The 27,545-nt window shown below is 46.1% G+C and overlaps 1 protein-coding gene across 1 annotated transcript in view; it reads right to left on the reverse strand.

Moving 5' to 3' along the window:
• NWD2 (NACHT and WD repeat domain containing 2) overlaps positions 1-17,593 on the reverse strand; it is a 651,118-nt gene extending 633,525 nt beyond the window's left edge. The window contains exon 1 of the mRNA XM_078678358.1: positions 17,080-17,593. Coding sequence (XP_078534484.1) covers positions 17,080-17,230 — 151 coding nt within the window. The 5' untranslated portion in view covers positions 17,231-17,593. The remainder of the gene's footprint in view (positions 1-17,079) is intronic.
• Positions 17,594-27,545: the final 9,952 nt, after the last annotated feature.

Here is a 27,545-nt window from a genome sequence, read left to right on the forward strand (position 1 = left end):
ACGAGCACCTTTCTCTGCTTCTTCAGGAAGGCCAAAAATGCGCAGGTTGGATCTCCGATTACGATCCTCCTGCTCAGTGAGATCCCTCCGCAATGCCGCCATTGAGCGCTCAAATTGTGAAAGAGTTTTAGATTGCTTATGTATACTATCCTCTGCGTCACTAATACGTGTCTCAGTGGCAGAAACACGAATGGATAGAGCCTTAAAATCATTCCTGATGGCTGATACCTCCACCTGTAGTAAATCTGTATTAGTTTTGGTAGACTGCGCAATGTCATGGACATCATTGAGACGCGTCAAAATAGCCTCTAAAGTGGAGTTAGCATCTTTTTGAGATAAATCAGGCTTCGGAGATACTTGTTTGAGTCTCTTAAGAGAAGCTTTCGACTCCTTTGAATCTTTAGCAGTCTGCGACAAGCCCATATTGGCCGCCATAGAGCTTCAACAACAAAGGTAGGAGAAACAACCACTTCAGAGAACTGAGGAAAGGCAGAAGGCACAAGGATATTGGTGTATTCAGAAGGCAAGGAGAGATAAACAAGAATGAGCAAAAATGTGAGAGCACAAAGTCAGCAGGTATCGCAAAACCATAAATAGCGGCGGGCTTACATGCACAAAAACGTGAAATCTCAAACACCGTAATGTCAGGATCCTGCCGATATGAAGAATACGCCTGCATAAACTAAGAAGACAGCAAATAGGGTCTCAAAGAGCAGGTAATGGTTTTGAAAGGCACCGTAGGCGCTCTGAAGAAAGGCAAAGTAAAATGCATTAAAAAAGTTTCATTGAAAGCCACACAGCATGGAGAACGTAAAAAAAAACGTTACCAGCTTGCAAAAGGTAATATTCGCCACCAACACCTGATTATGCGCATTCCGGATAAAATAGCACCATGGTACCTCCGTTTGTGAGGAGACTCGGAACTGCGTGCGTGAGGCGAGACAAAATGGGGGGCCGCTCGTAGAAACACCGAGCGCCACCTCGAAGAGTCAAAATAGCAGGCACCAGCAGCTCCAGGGCGCAGGAAGGACTTTCCACAGGCACACGGCACCTTCCGATATATGATGCTCCATTTCTGTTATTGTGGGGTCCCTGGAAACGGAGATGAACCTCCGACGGTCCTCGCTCGTCTCGGAGCTCAAGCGCAGACCGCCATTCCAAAGCGGCGCGCAAGCCACGCCCCCGTGGAACAGAGTGATTTAACTTCAAAACAACTGAATCACATCCACGTTTTGCTTGAAGGACCAGACACACCACTGTAAGTTCGTTTCTCTTATTTGCACAAAGCCACTAGAAGAAATAAAACAGTTGGCCAAAGTTTTGTCTTACTGAAAGTGTCAATAAATATTGATGAGCAAATATTCTGAACCTCTTGAAGGTGGTGAAACAGATAATTGGGAAGGCCAGATAGGATCTCTCCATAGTCAAGTCTTGGGATGAGTTTAGCTCTCACCGTTAGTTTTTGTAAGAGACCTTTGTGGTAGAGAAAAAGTAGCAAAGCAGTCTTAAATAAATAACTAATTTACTTGAGGGAGCAAGGACTTTTTTACTGAGCAGAACAACCTTCCTGTGAATATTAGAGGCAGAAAAAGAGAGGAGCATCTATGCTTTAAGTTTAGAAAGATGTATTCCTTAGATTAATTAGGCCAACAAAAATAATATATGAGTTTAAACCTTAAAGAGTTAGAGGCAATACCTAGCACCTGCAGTCTTGCCAAACAGTTTTTTTAAAGCTGATTCTTGTGTTTTAGGACTTCTTCCCAAGCCCAGAATAATTTGGATTGTAGAAACGTATGATCTGATAAGATGATGCAGAGTTTAATTGAGATAGTTGTGAACTGAACAGAAGTGAGTAGCTCTGTTTCAGCCGGCACCATTTTTCCTTTCTGTTGATGTGCCATAACCTGAATGCCATTGTGTTTGCCGGTCTAGTTTGTCTGTGCTAAAGATGGTATTTAATGGAATCGGCAGCGCATCAGCACTGTTGGCACACCAAAGGCAACCATGTCTGCACCTGTCCACGACTGGACCGCATCCAGGGACTAGTCATGCTGCTGGGTTTTGCCTAATTTTGGTACGTCTCCCATTTTACTGTCAATCACAAATACTTTCTGGCTTAATCTCTTTTCATCGTTGTATGAGATTGAAGAATGTTCAAAACCCTAAAAAAGGTAGACCTACTAGTTGACAAACTTCCTTCTTCCTTTCCCATGCCGCCTCTTCCTCAAAGTCACAATTCAGTAGTATGCAGTCCATTAATGAACGCTCGTTCTGTAGTGTGGAATGCTACTTCTTTTGAAAAATGGAATTTGGACCTAGCTTTTCTGACTATTATAGAAACTTGATTGACTGATTTTACACTAGATGTCTATGAAGACATTACAGCTAAAACGTTTTCAATTCGTGAATCACACCACTCAGGTGAAAGAGGTGGAGATCTCACCGGTGCTTAATTTGTAAAATATGAGGTGCAGGTGCTCCAATTTTTATAGAAGGCCACACCCACTTCTCTTGGCTCTACCCACTTTCACCAGTGGCCCCACTCACTGACTCTAGTTGCTCTACCAGTGCTTAATTTGTAAAAAAAAATAAGTGCCAGGATACTTTTCGGGAGATCACGACAGCCTGCACCGCCCATTGCCCCTGCCAGAGCTGCCAGTGACAGTACAGGACAGCTACATATCATCTCAGTCCTGAAAGTGATACAATTCAGACTATTTTTATGTATTTTTACTTATTAAACACATGTGTTGTGCTCTTGTGGGCAATATTTTACAGGCATGGTTGGGATTTTAATTTCAAGGTAAATAAAAATTAAGAAAAAAAGAGACAAAAAGAAAAAAAAAACTACGGAGGAAATCATCCAATACCGGAGTTTTCCCTTTTGTAACAAACACTTTAAAAAATATATATGTGCAGGAACTATACAATTCAAATCTGTTTTAGACCCACCTCATCTATCCATAAATTATTAGTAACACAAGTAAAGACAGAACAAACTTGTTACAAAGGTGATACAGAGGACTGTAAACAAGTATTGGACCTTCCAGAATTTCAAATAGCAAGAGAGGGGAGGAATAGAGAGAAAGAAGAGGGGAGAGATGATTGGAAAAGGACGACGGAGAATAGAGCACCTGCAAGAGCGAGAAATATGAACAGAAGTGGAGCGAGGTGCAGAAAGAGGAATGGGGGAAATTAAGAAACCTCGCCACGTGGCTGCGCCGACAGGCCCCAGAAATCCTCGAGACCCCTGCGCATAAAGTTAAGCAATGAGCACAATCCACCTCAATCGTATCCAGCAAAATATGGTTGTAACTTCAAGGCCTACTGGGGGCCCCTACTACTATGCAACAGTAGACCTTGGCATTGTATGGGCACATGGATGGTGCCGGAGGCATGATTGCTCGGGGCATGCCGGCTTGGACTCGCATGAAGTGAACTGTGAAGTCCACTGTCCAAGACCTGCCCTGAGCAATCATGCTTCCGCAGTCAGCCCTGTCCGTGTGCAAGTACAATGCCATATTAGGGGCCCCCAGTTGGCCGCATCGCCATGTTTTACGGTACCGCGGCAAGCCTAGGGGGAGGGCCCCAGGCTCACAGCCTTGACCCAGCGCTGCCTGGGAGGACCAGTGGCCCAGGTGAGGGCAACACGCAAAAAACAACTCTATTGACTGCCAGTGCCACTGCCAGTGCCAGGAGAAGGCTGGTCTGCTGGATGAAGGGAAGCAGGGTCGGTGCAGCCTGCAGGGCCTTTAAAGTTAACACCGGAGGGCTGGACTTCATTTCGCCTGTGGGAGCCGGAGCTAGCCTACGCCTACCATGCCCGTGACCGTCGGTGGCAGACAGTGTCACTCCACCCACCACGCTCCAAAATAAAAAAAAAGCAGCCAGAGTGGCTACTTACGGTTTGCTGGTGGTGGTGGGCGGACGGGCACTGGCCTGCCTCCCTTTATTCAATAGGCGGCCGAGGCCTACTGCTACCTACACGCAACGTCAGGCTAACCCTCTGCCTGTAAACCCTGAGAAGTAATGGCGAGGACAGGCATGCGCATAGGTGTGCTGAGGCATGGCATACTGACAAAAATACACGCACATGCTGCCTGCCGCAGAGCACAGCCCTACCCCTGAAAACCCAAACTCAGCCCCCTGCCCAATCAGTGTCCCAGGCCGTGGCCCGCCCATTGACAGCAACACTAAAGGGCCGCAGTCCAGCCGCTGTGGCGCGGCCCAGCTTAAAGCAAATTTGAAATGAGGCATCATTGGATTAAGTAAAATGAGTCAGACGGACGGTCTGTGGAGTCAGTAATATGAATCATATGTGATGCGCGCAGCGCGCCGCATCTGAGCCTGAGGTAATTTAAATGTATATACTGTCATTCACATTGCCTACCATATGACCAATTATATGACGTACAGAGTCAGAGTTGCAGACGCGTGGTGGTGTTATGTCGACCAGGCCCTGTCAAATAGGTTCCGGTGGTAAGCACTGCAAGCACCGGCACAAATTAAGCACTGGTCCTCACCATCATAATCAAATACTTCTGGAAAAGGTGAGCAGAGCCCAGGGCACAGATATAGTCAGAGAATGGGGCAAAAAGAAGAGGGACACAACATAAAGGTCCTGATTTCTCAGATTTACTTTGTGCCAGAGGCACTGCAACTATGACTATTACGTATTATTCATGTAAAGGCATTCCAAATTGGCAAACCCTCTTTAATTTACTCCTTGCAACCCTTCCTGATGCACTGAGGATGATCACTGCTGGTAATCCTGCATGGGGTGACCGCTAATAGAATCTTGTCTGGTGTGGTAACATTTAGAACACTGATAATATTAGTAGCTTGGGATGATTTTCATTGAACACAAGGAGCTCTTATTACAGAAAAGGTTGAAGATCCCTGTCCTAGAGGATTTTCTAGAATCCAGGGATAGCTTTTCTGGCCAACAAAATCCCAAGTTACACACCAATGCTCATCTTGCGGTCACAAATAATGGCTTAGTTCACTATTTCAAAATATATGGTAAAAAAAGCTGGAGGTAGAGTATTCAGGGTAGTGGCAGCTGAGTTATTAACAATAATTACTCTCCTTATACAACAGTAGCTAACAATTCTCAGGATCAGAAAAAAACAAAATAAAGTGGCTCAATATGATTGATTGGTAAAGTGTTACTGTTTTAAGAGAGTACTTTCGGCTTTACAAAGACATGTAACATAATCTAAAGCAACTTTTCTAGATACGATTGACAATGAAAGATGATAACTTGCTTTAGAAACCCAGCAAACAATTAAACAAACAACATAATGGACGAAAGCACAAACTCTGTGTCAGGAAATGTTTGTCTAGACCACAGCCAGCAATCAGTAGCCAGACAACACAAACTAGGAAGAAGGCAAAAGGAAGGTTTATTCGAATCACTGAAAGCACATAAAACTTTTCGGAAAAACAATTGCAACTGTGTTAGCAATAATGATGAAAGGTTTAAATGAGCCGAGACACAAATAGATGAGTCCAAAAGTACTCAGCTCAGGACTGTGTGTGTAAAATACTAACTCCGCTGGTAATGCTTTTCAAAACTGACAGAGCTTCACAAACTTCGGCAAAGTTTGCCTGCAGCTGAAGTTTCCTTCAAGAAAGTATTTGCTGAAAATGTTATTCCCACAGAAAATTAGATTTTGAATGTTTTGTTTCTGTTCTGTTCTGTTTGTGTTTTTAACTCTGGTAACTTAAAATTCATAAAGATGCAAAAAAGTCATCATAGTGAATCTCGTGCCCCCCAACAAAACACTTGAAAGAAGGCTGAGCTGTTCTGCGGTATGCGAAATAAGCTGTGACTCACACTGCTACAAACACATGCATTGCCCATTTCCAAAAGGCTTTTGTAGAGTAGCAATAGCAACTAGATTAGCAACTAGAAAGAGACAAATGGAAAAGCAAAAAACAGGTTCCAGACCTGTTCTAGGGTGGGATCTCATTTGGAGGAGACCGAGAGGCAATGAGCATGGGGAGTAGTACAGACTGTATAACTCAGATGTCCTTCTGTATTTGTGTAAAGGTTAGCACAAATGGAAAACTGGGAGTCAATTGACAACACGTTCTGGGCACTTCAGCCAACCTTCGGGCTCAAACAAAATGTTTGTCTTGTGCTACAAATAGCAGAATCTGATTCACAGAAGCAAAAGTGCAGACATGTATGCCTGTAAATGTAAAATAAAACGTTATTATATGCAAGTATGGTGTTATTTCCGCTTTTGGGGTATAAAGTTAGGGTTGGGAACATTGGAGGTTTGATTGCTTACAAGTAAGGATTTTTTGGTGAAGCGGCATCTAAGAGAAAAAAACAGATTTTGTTGCACTGAGTTAGAATAAATTAGGATTTTGTATCCGGAAAAGGACAGAATTGTAATTTGTGTCTCACTTGGCGAAGGAAGCATTTAACTTTGCCTCTGTGTAACCCAAATCCGAATAGTGTGAGCAAGTCAATGCAATGCAAGTAGATCCACATTTGTCGGAGTTGAGAAACATCTGATTTCTTCACAAGATTCTGAAAGAAAATGCTTTACACTTTCTTTGGAAGGCATAAACAAGTACTAAAGGGTATATGTGTTCTAGCCTCAGGCTAGGACTCAGAATGTAGTAGAAGCTTCTTCATCACCCTTCAACAGTGTCACCATGTACTCTTCTTCATCAATACCTGATTCTGCGATATCCTCCGTGCTAACTCCGTACAGGCACTTGCGTGGCAATGCAGTCATGAGGTTGAAACTCTCAGCATAGGTTGAGGAGAGAGCGGCATGGTAAGAGGTGACTATAAGGGTTGGGGAGACAGGAAGAAGTTGAAGAGGCAGAGAACACAAAGACAATTATATTGTATATGTGATGCGAAGAGGGGAAATATTGAGGGTAAACAGAAAAGAGGACAAAAGAAAAGACTTGTCAGACAACACAAAGGGGCTCATTAGGATGGCGGGCAGATTGCCCCCGCCAGGCTGGCGGTAGCCACCGCCGGCCTGGCGGGGACAATCCGCCCTCCATCCGCACCTAAAAGACCCCCCGCCATATTAGTATGGCGTGGGGACCGCGGTGGACGGAAAGATCGTCCACCGCTTTTCCGCCCCGGTAGCCTTGCGACTGGGGTGGAAAAGGCCTAATATGGCTGGCGGTGTCTAATAGACACCGCCAGCCATATTAGGATGGGCTGTTTCAAATGCCTTTCAGTGGCAGCGATGCCGCCACGGAAAGGCATGCGGACTTCACTTTGGGGGACTCTGCAGGCCCCCAGAGTGAAGGAGAGGTGGGGGTGCACACAGGGGGTACCTGTGGTACCCCCCAGCATTTGCATAAACAAAGTGGCAGGCACCGTGCGGTGCCTGCCGCTTTGTTTATACAAATGCGTCACATGCATTTTTAGCGTTGTGACAGGCAGTGCTGAGAGTACCGCCCGCCCCACTGCTAAATATGCAGGATGTACCCGCCACAGTGGCGGGCGCATCCTAATAACCCCCCACGGGACCCCCGCCCTTATGGCGGGCGGTCCCCATCACCGATAGAATTTTAAATATTGTGGGAAATAAACATCATAAAAAAATATGATTGCTACCAAAATACTGAGGGATAGAATATTGTTGGCAAGAATATTCTTTTTTTGTATAAATATTGATTATAAGAATATTGCTGATTTTAATATTGTTTTGTTTAATTAGTTGTAAAAATTATTTTAAAATAATTTATTGTATTTTTTTATATTTTACGTTTTAGGTGTTAGTATTGTCAGTATTCTTCACATTATTTTAAAAAATATAGGTTGGAAAAAATGTTTTAGTCATTTCTTTTTTTATACTTGATTAGCAATTTATAGTCAAGTAGAGGGTTGTTGGTTTTGTAGAGGAATAGGTTGGGAAGTTTATTGAATTATGAAAAATGTTAATAATGGTAATTTGTTTTTTATTGTAAATTAATTATTGAATCCGTTATTAAATATTTAAATTGTTTAGTTTAATTGTTCTATTTTTAGGGGGTTTAATTGGTTGATTTTCATGTATATTTCTAATGTATTATTAGTTCTAGTAAGTTATATTCTAGTAGTGGGTTGTTTGGTTTGTAGAGAAATATGATGGGAAGTTATTTAAAATTAAATGCACTTAAATTTAATATTGACTTGTTTTTCATGTTAATTAAATACTTAATTGTATTTTAATTATGCAAATTACGTAATTTTGTATTTTTTTTATTCTTATGTGTTTTATTTCTTTTAATGTGTATCTTAATGTTTATGTTTATTATGCATGTATTTTGATACTGTTCGTTTTTATATGTAAATTAATAAATATGTATAATGTTAGTGCTGTACTTAGCATTTGAAATAAAAACAAATAATTAACAGAATATTAGTTTTCTTTTTTTTCTGTGGAATATTTCTGTTAATAAATCTTATTTTTTAATTAATAATTCAAATTAAATATGTGCTACTAATTTTGAAATGTTGTCATTTTTGTAGCTAGGCAGGTGAATGTTAATATACGTTTTTAAATTATATTTAAAAAATATTTTATTCTTAAATAATATAGTATATATTTTTTCTATGCACTGTTATTTAGTATTTTTCATCAACTATTGAAATAAATGTAATAAATGATTTGGAGCTCTATTCTTCTATGTAGTCCCTTTGAAGTCCAGCACTTTACCTACTGTTGCATAGACTGGAGTGGGAACAGTGATGTTGTAAGATGTGCTATATAGAGAAGCTGCTTGCCACCTACACTTAGGCACTAACCAGTGTTCCTTGCGTCCCCATACATTTTTCCAAAGGAAAATTATACACAGCTAAAAGTAAAATGGCTGAACTGAATTACACCAAGTTTAACCGAAAGCTAGATCTTGGTCCAGAAAGCGTGTTTCTTGTGATTTTGTGTAAATCCGTTCAGTCATTTTGTAGGCTGAAAATATATAGAAATTTCTTGCCAAGAGGATCAGCTGAGCCAACAGATATTGGGATAAGATTTGATTGGCAGCCACCAATTCCCTGTGATTTGATTTGATTGGACAACTTATAAAGCATGAACAAATGCCTGAGGGCATCAGAGCACTAAAGTAGTTAGTCTGCCAGAGGGCGAGAGCATCATCCCTATATTAAGAAAATCTTACAAGGCAAAAAGCCAGATCTTCAAGGACTTACGGAAAGGAAGGTGCACTTCCAGGCAGGAGATGAATTGAGGGAGAGTAATAAAAAATATAAAAAACATATTTTCAGACAGGTTAGTGATCATCTTCCCCAAGCTAGGTAAGGATATCCCGGAAGGCTTCTCCACCCCAATGGGCAAAATAGTATGTTTTTTCTCTGTGCTGTGAATCCACAGAGGATTCACGATTCGCGGCAATGACAGAAAATACGTGGGCTACTGCCTGTTTACAAAATTAGCCACCCCATGCTGACCAGGGCCTGGGGGGTTGGCATGTGCACTTTTTATAGAGAGAGAGCATGTTGTCCTACACTCCAAGTTTTTTTCAGGACCCTGGTGCCCCGTCCCAATGGACCCCATTAAAAACCCTCCCTGGGCCTTATAGAGGCCCGGGACCCTATCTCCCTTCGACGATCCTGATAATTAGTAGAGGAGGGTGCGCAGACCCCCTCCCCTACCTCATTGAGTGCTTGAGGGCTCCATCCAAAGGGTAAAGACTGAAATGTTGGGTAAGAGGCAGGCACCCCTATTCCCTACCATTGTACTAGCCCCAGGACCCCATCTTCCAGCGTCAGAAACAACTCCAGTATCCCAGAGACCCCAACCCCTCGGAAGTGGTGTCTCTTTCCTTGAAGAGTGCAGACATACTTTGTCCACACTCTCCCAGGAAGGGATCACAACTTTGCTCCCGCCTAGACAGGAGCAGTGAATAATGCTACTCCCACCCAGAAGGGAGCAAAGTTACTAAAGCAGCTTCCGCTAGCACTACAATGGGTTCTGGCTGTGGAGATGGCAGGGGCCGTGGGGGCCTTGGTACTTCCCCTGCGCCCCCCAACTGATGGAGACATTGTGGGGTCCATGGGTGGGGATCATCTGCCAGGGTAGTCAATAGGTCCTGAGGGGGCCCTAAGGCTCACCACAGCCTGCAGACAATATGGAGATATGTATGTGCCCCAAGTGGGCACTGGGGAACCCACCACTAATTGAATTGGCAGGCTCCGACCAGGGGAGCTAGAAGGGACCACTGGGGCCCTGGGACAGCCTTCATGGCCCCCAACACAAATTTTTAAAAATGCTTGGGTCTTTAGAAAGTCGGATACCCTAAAAATATTATTTTAAAAATATACATAGATTAATAATTGAGGGTCCATAACCACTCATTTATTATTCACAGCTCTGCAAAGGAGCATTTGATAGACCTTAGGGTTAATTTTTTTTGTTATATTGTATGGTGGTTTTCTATCCTGGTCAGGGGCACCACCAACATGTTATGTAAGTGTTGTGTGGGCTGCAGGGAGTTCATCAGCCCCCCAGAAGTACTTAGAAAAATAACCATATGTTTCCTAGGATCTGTATTACATAATCCAACAAAAAGGTGATTATTTTTACGCATTTCCACGCTAGAGCTTTTGCCCTTCTGCTTGGGATGAGGGACCTTTTGTGGTTGATCTTGTAGCTGCATTATGTGACTTGAAGGATGTAAAGGAAAGAATTCCACATTTATTTAATATTGTTTGGATTGCAAATGCATTATTTAAACCTTTTTTGACAGACATTGCAATGACTTCTTGGAAAAACCATTACTCTTACTTTATATAAATTGACAGTGACTTACACTAAAAGAACCTTAGAATTTAACAGAAAAAAACGAAGGTTAAAGTGATGTTATAGTTAGGTGACAATACCAGTTGTAACATTACACTTTAAACTAAAAATGCGCCCTCGCCATGCACTAATTACCTCACATATTACACCATTCACCACATGTTCCCTGTTATCATTCATTACTTCACTGTAATATCTGAAATTACCTCATTGATGACAACACTGAGCATGGCAGGGGCACGAGTTATAGTAACTTTAAGCCATAAGGTATAGGTATTTCAGTTAGCTATAAATGGTGAATGTTACACCCAGCGGTTTCATGCTGGCTAAGAAGCATCGAAGCCAGTCAGAAGCCACCGCTCAAATAGTATGAGTACAATTCAATTGACCAATAATCTGTGCTCATTCTCTGGTAGCTTGGCGCCAAGCAGTCAGGCTTATCCTTGGGGCTCGAGTGTAAACCGTTGGCAAGACACCCCCCTCGCAACACACTGGGTTTGCCACAAAAAGACTCCACACCGTATGTATAAAAATACTTTTCTCTGTATTACATACACGCACAGAAATAATGTCTTTTATTCCTGCTGAGGTATGATCAATGCGTTTCGGGTCAAAAAAAGCCTTATTCATGATATTTGCTGTCACATAGTGAAATATCTTTCATAGAAAACTATCCATACACTTACCAGAAATATAGACATAAAAAAAGAAGATAAAGCATACGTGCCATCTTGTAACATGTTACAACTTCACGATTAAATAAATAAACCAAAATTCATCTCATTTAGTAAATACTTCCTGATTAAAGAGTTGCATGTCATCAAAATAATAATACATACCTATTTGTTATATGTTTAAGTAAATACTTAATACCTACATTGTGCCTTCATCATCGGGCTCGAATTCATCAACTAGCAAATAAAATTAAATATTTGCTCTGAGCATTCAAATTGTTGAGATTAAGCGCTGCATTCTTTAACCCACATTAAAATCATAATTATCATGTCTCCTGTGTCACTCTAGTGGGTCAATCGATCATTCATTCTGGCTTCTGCCTGTCCATGGTTTTGGTTTAACAGACTAATGCATTCTGGGAGTTGTAGTCCTTGTTCACTTCAGTTAATGTGCGAGAACTACTACATCTGTAATCGATGATTTGTAAAAAGAAAAGTACTGTGCCATTTGTGATATGGAGCCACCTGCTACCCTACCTCACTGCGATGCCATGAACGTTAAGCATCAAAAGTATTGCTTAACTCTACATTCCTCACTCGGCACCACAGGTTAGCACCTTCTTTAACAGCTCCACCCTACCTCCATTCCACCTTGGAGGTGAAGCCAATGAAAGACATCGCCTATCCTCAACATTTCCCGCAATCCTCTGGAGACATCAGCTGGATGAGGCTGCTGTGAGATCACACCCCGAGCTGCGTTTGTGTCCATTGCGGAGCTCCTTGATAGGAACCAGCAGGCAGACACTGCCTCGGCGGGCACGACATGAGCACATTACCCGCGTGGCTGGCCTGGCATCGATTAGCATCCCGTGTAAGCAAGAAGCAGGAAAGGCCTTAGCTCGCGCCTGCACACGCATGCAACAGCCTGGAGGACAATTCCAAATAATATGGGCCCCGCAGGGTCGGAAATCAAGAGACAAAGTATCACGTCAGGCACAATAGCATCAGCGTGTGTAAACAAGGGGGGCTGAAGCTGTGTGAAAATCACAGGAGCAAACCACACAGGGACTGCTGCCGTATGTGTAAATCACAGGAGCAAAGGTCACAGGGAATGCAGGGGTGTGTGTAAGTCACAACTAAGAAAGGACTGCAGCAGCATGTGTAAATTACAGGAGCAAATCAGGAAAGAACTGTAAAAATATGTGTAAAAATATCCCAAGAGCACACCAAGTAGAGACTGAGGTAACATGTGCAATTCACAGGAGCAAATCAGACAATGACTGCAGCAGCAGGTGTAAATCATGGGAGCAAGCAAACCACACAGGGACTACTGCTGCATGTGTAAATCACAGGATCAAACCACACAGGGACTACTGCTGCATGTGTAAATCACAGGATCAAACCACACGGGACTGCTGCTGCATGTGTAAATCACAGGATCAAACCACACAGGGACTGCTGCTGCATGTGTAAATCACAGGATCAAACCACACAGGGACTGCTGTTGCCTGTGTAAATCACAGGATCAAACCACACAGGGACTGCTGCTGCATGTGTAAATCACAGGATCAAACGACACAGGGACTGCTGTTGCCTGTGTAAATCACAGGATCAAACCACACAGGGACTGCTGTTGCCTGTGTAAATCACAGGATCAAACCACACAGAGACTGCTGCTGCATGTGTAAAGCAAAGGAGCAAACCACACAGGGACTGCTGCTGCATGTGTAAATCACAGGAGCAAAGATCACAGGGAATGCAGTGGTGTGTGTCAGTCACAGGAGAAAACTAAGGAAGGATTTCAGCAGCATGTGTAAATCACAGGATCAAACCACACAGGGATTGCTGCTCCATGTGTAAATCACAGGATCAAACAACACAGGGACTGCTGCTGCATGTGTAAATCACAGGATCAAACCACACGGGACTGCTGCTGCATGTGTAAATCACAGGATCAAACCACACAGGGACTGCTGCTGCATGTGTAAATCACAGGATCAAACCACACAGGGACTGCTGTTGCCTGTGTAAATCACAGGATCAAACCACACAGGGACTGCTGCTGCATGTGTAAATCACAGGATCAAACGACACAGGGACTGCTGTTGCCTGTGTAAATCACAGGATCAAACCACACAGGGACTGCTGTTGCCTGTGTAAATCACAGGATCAAACCACACAGAGACTGCTGCTGCATGTGTAAATCACAGAATCAAACCACACAGGGACTGCTGTTGCCTGTGTAAATCACAGGATCAAACCACACAGGGACTGCTGCTGCATGTGTAAATCACAGGATCAAACCACATAGGGACTACTGATGCATGTGTAAATCACAGGATCAAACCACACAGGGATTGCTGCTGCATGTGTAAATCACAGGATCAAACCACACATGGACTACTGATGCATGTGTAAATCACAGGATCAAACCACACAGGGACTGCTGCTGCATGTGTAAATCACAGGATCAAACCACACAGGGACTGCTGTTGCCTGTGTAAATCACAGGATCAAACCACACAGGGACTGCTGCTGCATGTGAAAATCACAGGATCAAACCACACAGGGACTGCTGTTGCCTGTGTAGATCACATGATCAAACCACACAGGGACTGCTGTTGCCTGTGTAAATCACAGGAACAAACCACACAGGGACTGCTGCTGCCTGTTTAAATCACAGGATCAAACCACACAGGGACTGCTGCTGCATGTGTAAATCACAGGATCAAACCACACAGGGACTACTGATGCATGTGTAAATCACAGGATCAAACAACACAGGGATTGCTGCTGCATGTGTAAATCACAGGATCAAACCACACAGGGACTGCTGATGCCTGTGTAAATCACAGGATCAAACCACACAGGGATTGCTGCTCCATGTGTAAATCACAGGATCAAACAACACAGGGACTGCTGCTGCATGTGTAAATCACAGGATCAAACCACACAGGGACTGCTGCTGCATGTGTAAAGCAAAGGAGCAAACCACACAGGGACTGCTGCTGCATGTGTAAATCACAGGAGCAAAGATCACAGGGAATGCAGTGGTGTGTGTCAGTCACAGGAGAAAACTAAGGAAGGATTTCAGCAGCATGCGTAAATTACAGGAGCAAATCAGGAAAGTACTGCAGCAATATGTGTAAATAAAATCACAAGAGCACACCAAGCAGAGACAGAAGCACCATTTGTAACTCACAGGAGCAAACCAGAAAATAGCTGCATCAGCACGTGTATAGTCCATAGCACACGAGCACTTCAGGCAGGAAATGCAGTCACAACAGCAAATCAAATGAGCATCCCAGGGCCACGGGGGTACTTGCAACAGCATGAGTAAATCAGAGGATCAAACTTGACAGGGACTGCAGCGGCAAGGGGGATTCACACGATCGCCTTAACGGGGAATTGCAGCAGCAAGTAAAATCACCGCGGAAATTAGGCATGCGGCATCTGAAAATCACATTAAAAAATTGGGAGTTGACTGCAGCAGCACGTGCACAGACGAGAACACCTCGAGCAGAGCCGGCAGCAGACAATCACAGGAGCAAACGAACCGACAACTGCCACAGCGTGTGCAGCCACAGCAGCACCTCGGACAGCGACTCCGGAGGCAGCCGCAAATCCTCCACGGAACAACGGAGAAGGAAATGCAGGGCACAAGAAGATACTGGCAAGTTCGGATCACATCAGCAACCTGGCAGTGTTTGCAGCAGAAAGTGCCAGTGATGGGGAAAACTGGCACTGCTGCAACAAGCTCAGATCACATGAGCAACCTGGCAGGGGCTGCAGCAGAAAGTGCCAGTGATGGAGACAACTGGCACTGCTTCAACAAGCTCAGATCACATGAGCAACCAGGCAGGGGTTGCAGCAGAAAGTGCCAGTGATGGGGACAACTGGCACTGCTGCAACAAGCTCAGATCACATGAGCAACCTGGCAGGGGTTGCAGCAGAAAGTGCCAGTGATGGGGACAACTGGCACTGCTGCAACAAGCTCAGATCACATGAGCAACCAGGCAGGGGTTGCAGCAGAAAGTGCCAGTGATGGGGACAACTGGCACTGCTGCGACAAGTTGAGATCACAATCTGGTAAGCAGCACGTGCCAGTGATGGGAACAAACTGGGAGTGCTGCGGCAAGTTCAAATCACACCGCAAACCAGGCATGGCTGCTGCAAGGAGTGCAAGTCAGAAGAAGAAACTGGCGCAAATTACAATTAAACGCAGCACAAACACTCAAACAGCAAGTGGAAATACATGTAAAACGAGGAAGGGACTCCAGCACTGAGTGCAGGTCAAAGGGAAAAAAAACAGACCGTCGCCCTTGCGACACAGAGACCACATCAGCAAGGGCAAGGCGCGGGAAGAAACTGGCACTGTAGAAACAAGTTCAAATCACATCAGCAAGCAGGCAGGGGCTGCAGCAGCAAGTGCCAGTGATCGGAAGAACTGGGACTGCTGCGGCAAGTTCAAATCACATCAGCAACCAAGCGGGGGCTGCTGCAATTGTCGCAAGTCACAGGATAGAAACTGGCACTGCAGAAACAAATACATTTCACATCACAGACCAGCAGCAGTCAGTGCAAGCCATAAGAAGAAACTGGGACTGCTGTGGTAAGTGTAAATTACAAGCAAACGCAAAGAAAGGACTGAAGCAACCAGTGGAAATTACAGGTGAAACCAGGAAGGAACTTCAGCATTAAGTGCAGATCATAGGACAAAACAGACCCTCACACCCGAAGCACAACGAAGTAGAGACCACAGCAGCAAGGGCAAAGCACTGGAATAAACTGGCACTGCAGCACCACGCTCAACCCACAACTGCAAGCCAGGCAGGGCCGGCAGGCTGCAGCAACAACTGCCCTTTAGATGAGCAAACCACCACGGAAGGCCTGCAGAAGCGAGAGCAAATCATAGGAGTGGACACCTTAAAACATAGGACTGCAGTACAAATTGCAAATCATAGGAGTACGCCGGGAAGGGGCTGATGCACCAGATGCAGGAAAGTGCAGGAAATCCAAAGGTGGGAACAACAGTAGGAAGTTACATTTCTTATTGTATCAATCTATCGGTGGATGGTGACAGTGGACCCAGCTTCAGTTCGCCCCACCACGCCCCCGGTTCCTAGGTCACTCGTACGGTTTGACAATCTATTGAGCATTTGGGAAGCGAGAAAAGTACACAAAAGAAATGTCAAGTCGGACCCTCGACACAGACGCACACCATATTAAATAAACACTGGAAGAAAAGCTGCCAGAAAATTTACTGCGAAGAGGCTGCCTTAGCTGCAGGCGCCCCGCCCGCCTGGGCCGACAGGTGCAAGGTGTGCCTGAGCAAGGCGCCTGTGGGGAGAATGCGAAAGAGAGCCCAGCTCTGGCAAACCCCGGAAGGATGTTTGTATTGAGCACATGTAGTGAACGGAAAGGGTTGAAGTGCACCTCGTGTCTGTAGATATATGAATTAAGGCACAGGAACTGCGAGGTGCCCACGATCACAAGCCCGTAGAGCGAAGGGAGCCAAGATTAAATGCCATGTCCCCTGTTTCACAAACTGCAGTTTAGCCACTGGTCCATCTCCTCCTCTGCCTGACCCCACAGATTCCCTCTCCCTATCCCTCACTCACCTTCGGGGTTGGCGCTGATGAAGACCCGCACACTCCGGCCTGTGGGCACCTGGTGAGCGGGCAGCGCAGCCAGGTTCCCAGAGAAGGCCGCCCGGCGGAGCGCAGAATCCCTGATCCCGGGCAGCCGGGTGCCAGGGGCGGAGGGCCACATCCTCCCTGGCGCTGACGGAAGCTTTCGCCCCGATCTCCGCAGCGGCGTGGATCCTGCTGCGGGGGGCTCAGACGGACCCCCCTCCTCCGGCGCCACCGGGGGCCGCGCTGCCACCGGGCGACGCGGCCATGGAGCGCTCCCGGCGTGTGCCCCCGGCTCTGCCCCGGTTCTCCTCAGTGTGGCTCCCGCTGGGCTGCTGCTCCGAAGCTGGTATGTGACGGCAGCGGTTCCCAGCTGCACCGAACTCTTGCAGCCAGTCCCTGCGGCTTCACACCGTACCAGTCAGCTCACATCAGGGTAATGTTTAAAGAAGAGTTCGTCTTACTCAGATGCTATACTCCTTTAGCTGCACCCTATGTTGTAATTGACTTCTATGCGCTACAAAGTGAAGGCGTCTGACTTTGATGTTTGTATCGTTCTTTAAAAAAAAACATGCTTAAAAATACAGGAATGGTGCAAGGATAAGAGCTGACTTGGCGCCAGGAAACTGCCCCAGTGTAAGAGGCGCTGCCCTGTCCACTTGACACCGTGCGGTATCACAGCGCCTATCCTTGCGTGCTACATGCACCAGACTTCAGCGGATTATAGTCTGCTCGGGGCAGAGTCTGCTGGAGGGCGCGAGCTTCTCCCACAGAGATGAACCTGTCTCCTCGCATTCCTGGACAAGCAGTGCCTGCGCGGTTTTTAAAGCAGCTCGTTGCCCACTTGCTCGACACGCCTTCGAGAGTTGGGGCAGCTGGTTCACGCTGTTTGCGGGGCTCAGACTGAGCAGGGACTCTGAGGGGGCGGGAGGGACAGCTGGAGATCCTCTGTGCGCCCCAGCAGCCGGGGGCTTCCTGTGTGACACTCGAAAGGCTTGCATGGAGACCTGGCTGCTGCCCCTGCAGTCCGGAAAGCGCTGTCCAGCAGAGAGGGGCGGACACAGAGGAGCGGGGCTCCCGCTCTCTGCCTGGGAACCTTCTGCTTCCTGTGCCAGGGATGAGAGAGGTCCTGCTGCCAGTCGAACCACCTCTCAGGCGGTTTCCGCTCCCACCGCCAGAGGCACAGCGGGAAATCAGTGCAGATGCACGGGATGAGCGCAGCTCAGCGCGGCTGCGCCCAGGCAGAACGCCCTCCAGCCAGCCTGTCAAGACGCGCCTCCTCTCTCTGCACTGGTCCTGCATCCGTCCCAGGGCAGGGAGCTCTCCAGGCTGACCGCAGGGGGGAGCGCGCAGGCGCTGGAGGGGCTCGGGGCGAACAGCAGCCCCAGCCCGGCAGCTACCCAGTGGAGACCCCTTGGGCGGTGCCTCACTTGCGGCACTGGGCGCGCCTGGTGTTCTCACCGGCCACTAATTCATTCCCTCAGTGAGCCTCAACTCTGGGCTGCGCAGGCAGGCTGCAGAGACACCCCTCCCCTCCGCCTTTCAGACCCCTTCAAGTGGCAGCAGCCGCCACCCCTGAAGGCTAGTACAGCACGGTGTGTGATGTGCCGAGAGCCGGAGCAGTGTCACCAGACTCCACGTGTCACTGGTGCCCTTTACGCGCAGCCAAACACTGCCTCTGGTCACTGCACGGCGACAGGTACCGCCGCACAGGGTAAAGCACAAGACACTAATCGGAGAAGGCGTCCCAGTGCCCAGCTACCTACAGCCACATCAGACCTGGTTCCTTTACCAAATGCGTGCAGGGCGGCCATACACAGTAACCCGTTATCGAAGCAGACGCCCACATGGCCTTTCCGCCTGGTTACACCTGCAGTGCAGACTTTATGGATTGTCTTCTCAAGTGGAAAGGTGACATTAAGTACTAATTATTACTTTTGAATGAGTCGTCAGTCCTGTTAAAAAGGCAGGCTTCCCAGCTCAGACAATCGTTCTGTGTTTTGTACTCGAAAGTGTTCTCCAAAACTGGAACCCATGCCCACAGAGAGTTTTTTTTCTTAATGACGCTTTACCCTATTGCTACACTAGTGACAGCTCCCCCTTGTGACCTGGTAGCGTCGCACACATCTAGGGGGACGGTCTGCGCGCGCCTCTCTCAGCTCTACCAGCAGGGCGCTCAGCCCCTTTAAAGAGCATCCCATTTTATTACAACTGAGACGAGCGTCTCCACACAGACAGCTCCAATTAGACAGAAGACGGCTTGTTTGGGAACACGAGTCTCTTCACACTTTGTGTCACAACGGAATCCCTTTGTACGTGCCTGTCACTTCCATCCGTGTAGGCAAATTAACGACGCTACACTGGCGGTGGGTTCATCTCACCGACTCCCACGTAAGCAGTTATCGTTTCATTCTACATCCAAAGATGCCGGCGCTTCCTTATCCACGACCGAGAAGTGATTAAAGCGTGTGCAAACAACGCACGTTTAAACCGAGCTCTCGCGCAGCGCCGACGCACCGCCAGAAGGCCTCTGTGTCACTCTCTGCTCCTGTTACTGTGCTTGACAGGTTGACTTGAGCGGCATGCTTTGACTAGCGGGCGTCGCTCGCTCACGTTCCCTTGCAACCATTTGCCGTTTTTTCAGTGTTCTTTCGTGTTTTGTCTAAACGCATCTGTTGTTATTGGCAGCCTTTCCATCTCCAAGGAGAATTACTGTCAGAGGTATTGTAGAATGAAAAAGGCTTGTTTCTTGGCGCTCTCTCTCCTCTTGTGGGTTGCAGCTCTGTTACTTATGCACATGCACTCGGAGGTGTAGTATATGCGGAATAATCGTATTACGATTGGGCAGAGTTAGAAAATAGTAAGTAGGTTTGAGATGCTTAGCCTCCAATCACTCCTTGGCTGCATCTTTGCTTTTGACTCTGTACTGCGCGGTGCTGCCCATTAGCAATGTTCGAACTGTACAAATACCACACAATTACACTACAGAGAATTACGCCAGTTATGCTCACCTCAATACATACTGTCACACGAATGTAGGCAAAGGATGAGCCAGTCAGCAGCCTTGAGCCATATTATGTATGGTGTCCCAGCTCAAGGAGATGCCTGCCCATTTGTGTCTCCCAGGGTACTGCTGTATTACAGAAGGGGATCATGGGCACAACTAGGTCTTAATTTCGGGGGGGGGGCTAACATGGCAAATGAAGGGGCGTGGCTAATGTTAATCAATGGGGCGGGGCTAAAATGGCAGATAATCAGGATCGATTAATGCTCAGGTCAAGCGGAGAAAACATGCAACCCTAAAATTACCCCCTCGCACCCCAAAACCCATTACCACCCTGAACCCTGAAACCCCTAGAACCCCAAACCCCATACCCGCGCTGATCCCTAAAATTACACCCTTACCCCCCAAAACTCATACCCACCCTGAACCCTAAAATTACCTCTGGCACCCCAAAACCCATACCCGCACTGATCCCTAAAATTACACCCTTGCCCCCTCAAATCCATTACCACCCTGAACCCCAAAATTACCCCTTAGCACCCCACAAGCCATACCCACCCTGAACCCTAAAATTACCCCCTGGCACCCCAAAACCCGTTACCACTCTGAACCCTAAAATCAACCCCTGGAACCCCAAAACTCATACCCGCGCTGATCCTTAAAATTACACCCTTGCCCCCCAAAACCCATACCCACCCTGAACCTTAAAATTACCCCTGGCACCCCAAAACCCATACCCATGCTGAACATTAAATTCTCCCCTGGCACCCCAAAACCCATAACCACCCTGAACCCTAAAATTGCCCCCCTGACACCCGAAAACCCACACCCACCCTGAAACCTAAAATGTCCACCCCTCACACCCTAAAACCCATACCCGCACTGAATCCTAAAATGAACCCCATGGCACCCCAAAACCTATTACCACCCTAAACCCTAAAATTACCCCGTGGCACCCCAAAACCCTACCCACCCTGAACCCTAAAATTGCCCCCTGACATCCGAAAACCCACACCCACTCTGAACCCTAAAATTCCCCCCTCACATCCTAAAACCCATACCCACCCTGAACCCTACAATTAACTCCATAGCACCCCAAAACCCTTAACCACCCTAAACCCTAAAATTACCCCTGGCACACCAACACCCATACCCACGCTGAACCCTAAAATTACCCCCTGGCACCCCAAAACCCATACCCACCCTGAACCCTAAAATTACCCCTGGTTCCCCAAAACCCATACCCACCCTGAAGCGTAAAATTACCCCTGGCACCACAAAACCCACACCCGCCCTGAACCCCTAAATTACCCTCCTGGCCCCCAAAACCCATACCCGTCCTGAACTATACAATTACCCCCTGGCACACCAAAACCCATTACTACCCTGAACCCTAAAATTACGCCTGGCACCCTAAAACCCATACCCACTCAGAACCCTAAAATTACCCCCTGGCACGCCAATCCGTAACCCACCCTGAACCCTAAAATTACTCCCTGGCACCCTAAAACCCACACCCACCCTGAACCCTAAAGTTACCCACTAGCACCCCAAAAAATGAACACTACAAACTTACACTACATTTGCATGTTCGGAGGGAACTCTCCTCTTTGACGTTTCCATATATGCAAGCCAAAAACAACATTCACTTAGAGTAACCTAGATATGCAGGCAGTAGGTAATGCTGTGCTGAAGAATGCATTAAAGTTACTAAAACTTACATAAAAAACGGCTGACTGCTCTTCTGATACTATTCAGTTGAGTTGGGCTGATCAGCAGCACTGCGTCCTGGCATCCAGCCCCTCCCGAAAATCTCACAATGTGGACAGGTGTGGGTCAAATGTTTCCTGGTTTCTCCTTGCCAGGGCCTCCTCTGCTTCTGCGTCGTTGGTGCGCTTGGATGCAAAAAGAGAAATGGCACTGTTCACCATTTATCTGGTGAGCAGCGCCCTGGATGTGAATTCCCTACAAGTGCACAGACAGCAGGGGGAAAGGGATGTCCAGTGCAGGTGAAGCTTTTCCTTTGTAAATTAATTCCTGCTGGCGTCATAGCCCAGGGTTTGCTGTCTGTGCACTTGTATGGAATACACATCCATACAAGTGCACAGAAAGCACACCCTGGGATATGACACCAGCAGAAATTCCTTTACAAAGGAAAAGCGTCACCTGCACTGACCGTCCCTTTCCCCCTGCTGTGTGCATCTTCCCACTCCCACCCCATGCTGAACACATCAAGTGCTTAGGTGAAATCCCTGCCTTCAGGCAAGGATATCAACTCAGTGCCACTCTAAAGGAAAACAAGAGGTGGGGGCAGGAGGTTCACTGAAACTGTTCTGAGGCTGGCTGGCTCGGGCTGCTGGGCCTCTCAGAAAGCATCATAAAAATGACATTCTCAGCTCCGATGCGCAGTCATTTCAGTGCGTGTCAAATTAGCCCGTGCTGAAGAAGACGACGGGGGGGGGGGCTGAAGCCCGGTGAGCCCAATGGGTGTTACGCGCCTGAAGGGGATACATATGATTGTGTGGCCTCTTCTGGTGCACATATAGCACCTACACTATCCTAAGAGAATGTTCCCTCTTTGCATGAAAGCCATGCAAACACTGTAATTACTTACCCGTAATTGCATTACTCGAGTACACTTTCACAATAACTAATTAAGTAATGAGGCTGCAGTGTCTCACAGACATCCTAAATTTCTAAAATGGTGACAAAAGCCCCTCCCATCCTCATCACCTCCTGTATAGTTGGCGCAAGCCCCCCACTCAATACATTTGGCCTGTTCATATCAGGGTGGGAGGGAGGAAGGGTGTTCCCTCAATCTAATAATGGAGGCCCAATGCCTTGAATAGGAGGAAAGCGCGGAAGCCCCCCTTGACACCTCAATGGAGGAAGAAACCCTATCAGAGACCTCCTTTGCCCTTAACACTGCCCTTTCAACCTCAATGCCTCAGCCTGAGGGTTCTTAAGGACCTGGCCTAAAGACAGGGAATGCTAGGGGGGATGAGACTACTGCAAGCAGAAACCCTCTCCTTACCTTTAAGGTTATTATGAGATGATCATAACTCACACAGAATATAGGGTAGCAATGTAAAAAGAAAGGAAACAGTGGAAAGGGGAAGGGCACAACAGTCTCTCACCATATCGGTTCCTCTTGGATACCACATCGTGGTGAGAGACTCTGTAGACGGTTGAGCTGGATTAGACACATTGATCTTAGAGCCTTCTGACCAATCATACTGATTGATATTCCGATTGATGGTCAAGAGTTGAGGCCTAAGTATTATTTTATTGTGGGTTTGTAGTTATTATTTTTGCACTATATGTCAGTATTGTGACTTATAGATACTGGTCCTGACGAATGCCATGAGTTTAATTGTCATCTAGGCAGAAACATGTTGACCACGCGATAGGGTGCATATCCATAACCCTACATCACAATGCTTTTATCCACTATCCCGTAGGATGGAAGAATAAAGTTGTTGACCCTATGGAGTTAGTTTTAATGCACTTTCACATTTTTTGTCTGCACTCTGCCCCTCATTGCCCCCTTGAGGTATTGAAAATAAACATGCTTTGCACTCCTCCTCTTTCCCTCTCGGGTAAGTTGTAGCCCATACGGGGTACCATGCGGTCCTCGTGTGTTGGAGGGAACCCAATGATGAAGTATGTTACCCTCAGGTGAGTGAGGGTTTTTGTCCACACCACTGTTGTGCCCTTCCCCTTTCCCCTGTTCCCTTTCTTTTTACATTGCTACCCTATATTCTGTGTGAGTTATGATCCATTGGAAGTAGTATGGGATAGATTCTTCTATGTTGTAGCGTATTCTTCCTTGAGACCCCCTTGTGGGAGATACACATTATGAAATTATGCCATCCTGGAGCAATCAAGAACACTATTGATTTCACTTGTTTGAGCCTGATCAAAAATCTCTGAAATAGAGGCAAAGGAAGAAAGGCATAAAACACTCCATTTGGCCAAGGGAAGGGCAGAGAATCCACTGTGCAAGCCTTATCCGCCTTCACCCTTGAACAGAAATGGGGAAATAGAGAATTCTGTTTTGATGCAAACAAATCCCCTTCTGGAGGGCTTCATCCTTGCGAAATCCTGAGATATGCCTGTCTGTTCAGGCAGAACTCCAGAGAGGAAGGAATCTCTCTGCTCTATTTGTTGGTCTTGAAATTCAGTTTCACATGAATGTAAATCGCCTTCAGACCTAGGATGTTTTTCCATGCCCATAAAAACATCTTGTTGGAAATTCTTGACAATGCAGGAGAGCTTGTGCTCCCTTGTTTGTAGAGGTACAAATTGACTGTGTTGTTGTCAGTCCTTACACGAATGCTCTTGTTCACTAGCAGATGAGTAAATGCAAATGGCGCCCGATATGTTGCCTGCAGTTCCTCCAGTTGGAGGACCTCAACTACTCGTTGAGGTTCTCCTGAACAAAGCCCCATGGCCAACTGAGATCCAATCCAGGTTCCCCATTCCGCTGAGCTGGCATTGGTTGTCAAGAAGATTGGCGTCTGGGATGTCAGGCAGATTCCTTTCCTTATGTTTGAAGACTGCATCTAACAAGAACGCTCCTCTCTCATGGCCACTGTCACAGGATTTCTTAAAGGCAAGTCCTGAGATACCATGGACCACTAAGCCAGAATGTGTCTCACCACCCTATTCTGATGAAACCTGGTCCAAGGTACCAGAGAAATTGTTGCTACAAGATCACCCTGCACCTGTAACCTGTCCACTGATGTTGGATTGTCCTGCAACATAATTTTCAACAAGTGAGTGTGAATCTTGTTAATCCTTTTGTCTGTCAGTGAAACCAATCTTACGTTGGTTAGAAATCTTTCACCAGTGAAAGTCTGGGCCTGAACAAGAATCAGGCGAGAGTTCTTCAGATTCAATAGAATTCCATGAAGTTCTCTCACTGCAAGTACTCTAGTGACTTGAGCCGCTGTGGTCCCCAGGGAGGAAGAGAACACTAGACAGTCGTCCAGGTACAAAAGAATTGCAATGCCTTTCTGTTGCAGCACTCTCACCAGGACTTTGGTAAAGACCCGTGGTAATGACTTTAGACCAAAGGGCAGCACAGAAAACTGGAAGTGCAAAGGGTCAACTGCAAATCACAGAAATTGTTGATGATGTTTGTAAATGGGGACATGGAGAAAGGCATCCCGAAGAACAAAAGTGGCCAGGAAGTCACCGTCTGACACTGAAAGGAATAACCTGTGGCAAAGAAAGTATTTTGAAATGGATTGTCTTTACCCATTGTTTCACTCCCTTGTCAGTCAAGCACCGGTCTGAATTCTCCGTTTGCCTTCTGCACCAGAAACAGCATAGAATAGACTCCCTTGCCCCTTTCTGTTGCAGCAGGAAATTTAACAATTGCCTTATTGTCCAACAGGGCTAGAACACTAGACGACAAAGCCTCTTTTCACATGATCCTTGGGACTAGACATAGGGAGTGTGCCCAACTCCAGAGGCTTTTTGAGAAACCCGATCACATAGCCTCTCCTGATCAACTGTGAGCACCCATTAATCCCCGATGGAATCCAAAAGTCTTCCACCAACTGGACATTCCTCACCCAGAAGGGAAGACTAGTCAGGAATTATTTGTGCCTGACCCAGCCTGTTTCCCAAACTCCTGAGTCTTTGAGGTATTCTTAGGCTAAAATCTCCTTCTGGAAAATATCCCTTAGCATACTTTCTAGAAAAAACCCAAGGCTCCCAGTTCCATTACTAATAAGGTTTGGAGACTACACCTTTAAAGGGAAAATGTGCTTTGTGTTCTTGAAAGACTTTGTATTTAGCATGTAGCTCCATGATACTCCAAGTACGACCCGGGGGTGTATGAGGCCCTCCTGACCTTTACATGTGGCCCTCTGAGCAGCAGCAGGACTGGGCTGCTGTTGTTGACTCAACATTAACATTAAAATATGTTAAATATACAGCAAGCATTTGATTCAGGGTTACTTGCAGCTAAATAAAAGGAAGAAACTAGGCCCTTAACTTTAGGAACACATTAATTTTTAAAGACAGCAAACGTGTAAAAATAGGATAGTCTTTTCAAAATTCAAAAAGTGTATTTCATTGACTTTAGAGCAATTTTACCTTAGTACATTAAATTATAGCAGTGGATTCATAAGTAATATTTTAAAGTGATGTTTTTCAAACATTGATTTAGAAACGATCATGCATCCCCCCCACCATGATAATAATGTCATTAGTGTTTACATCCAAGCAAAGGAGATGGTTTTGTACAGCAGGCATCCGGAAGTCATGTCTTTCAATGTCTTCATATATGTTATAATGAAGAGAAAGGAGGGAAATTGAAACTAAACAATGGCCCCGGGTGACACAATTTGGTCAAGTGGGGAAGCTGGGATTCATTCCATGTTTTCTGGTTGCCAGTTGAGTTCAGCCACTAGATACAGATGCTTCGCTTCCCCTACACTGACTTTACACTGAACCCCCTACCCCGCTGGTATTAGTGCGGCACTCGGTCTCGCCAAAGACCAAACTTTGCAGCCCCCGGGAAAATGTTTGTGAGTTCCCCTGATCTAGCTCATCTCCAAAAAGCTTCTTCCCCATAAAGGTTATTTTAAGGAGAAATCCTTTTCCAGATAGTTAAAAAAAAAACAAAATACACTTTATTGCTTTTTGATGGACGAATATTAGCAGAAACTACAAAGAAGTATAGGAACAAATAGCATAAAATGACAAAGTGGTAATTTCACCGTGAATTGTATATACTAAGGTTTGCAACATATTTAAGGTGTGCAACATATTTAAGGTGTGCAACATATTTAAGGTGTGCAACAAATTTTAAATACCACAGTGTTCGGATCTCTTACGAACGTATTATTAAAGGGTGTGTGGATCCCTTTTGGTGGTTGGTTACAGTACAAATACTCATTGAGAACAACTAATAGAGAAAAAAGAAAAGGAAATGAAGAACCCCCGATTGAACCCAAAAACTCCTCACACAACCCTGAGCTGTCATCTCAGTACTCTGCCTCTCAGATCTATGTTATGCCTAAATGGGAAGTTTGTGTGTGAGTGCATCATGTATTCACATCGAAGGTGAAGTCTCTACATCGGATTGAGTGGTGCAGCATATTAGAATTCCAAGGAATATAACTTGCAGTTGAGGATTATGGTGAATGTCAGTGGGTGTCATGAGGTTGCAAATACGTGGTGGTGTCTCAATAGAAGAGATAGGGCAGCCCCTGAGTTGTATCCATCCAAATAGGGGGAGAGGATTTTTATAGCAGTATGGAAAGGAGTTTACTCTGCATCCTCATTTTGAAATTCAAAAGTTTCAAGCATATCATCCCTCATCATGGCAATGGGGTATTTATGCAGGCTGCAGTATTCCTCCCTGCACAAGGTACAGCTGTCTGCCATGCCCCAACGTAGCACCTATTCCCGCCACTGAGATACAGCGGGGGAC

The sequence above is a fragment of the Lissotriton helveticus genome, chromosome 2_2, assembly GCF_964261635.1.
Source record: "Lissotriton helveticus chromosome 2_2, aLisHel1.1, whole genome shotgun sequence".
Lineage (NCBI taxonomy): Eukaryota > Metazoa > Chordata > Amphibia > Caudata > Salamandridae > Lissotriton > Lissotriton helveticus.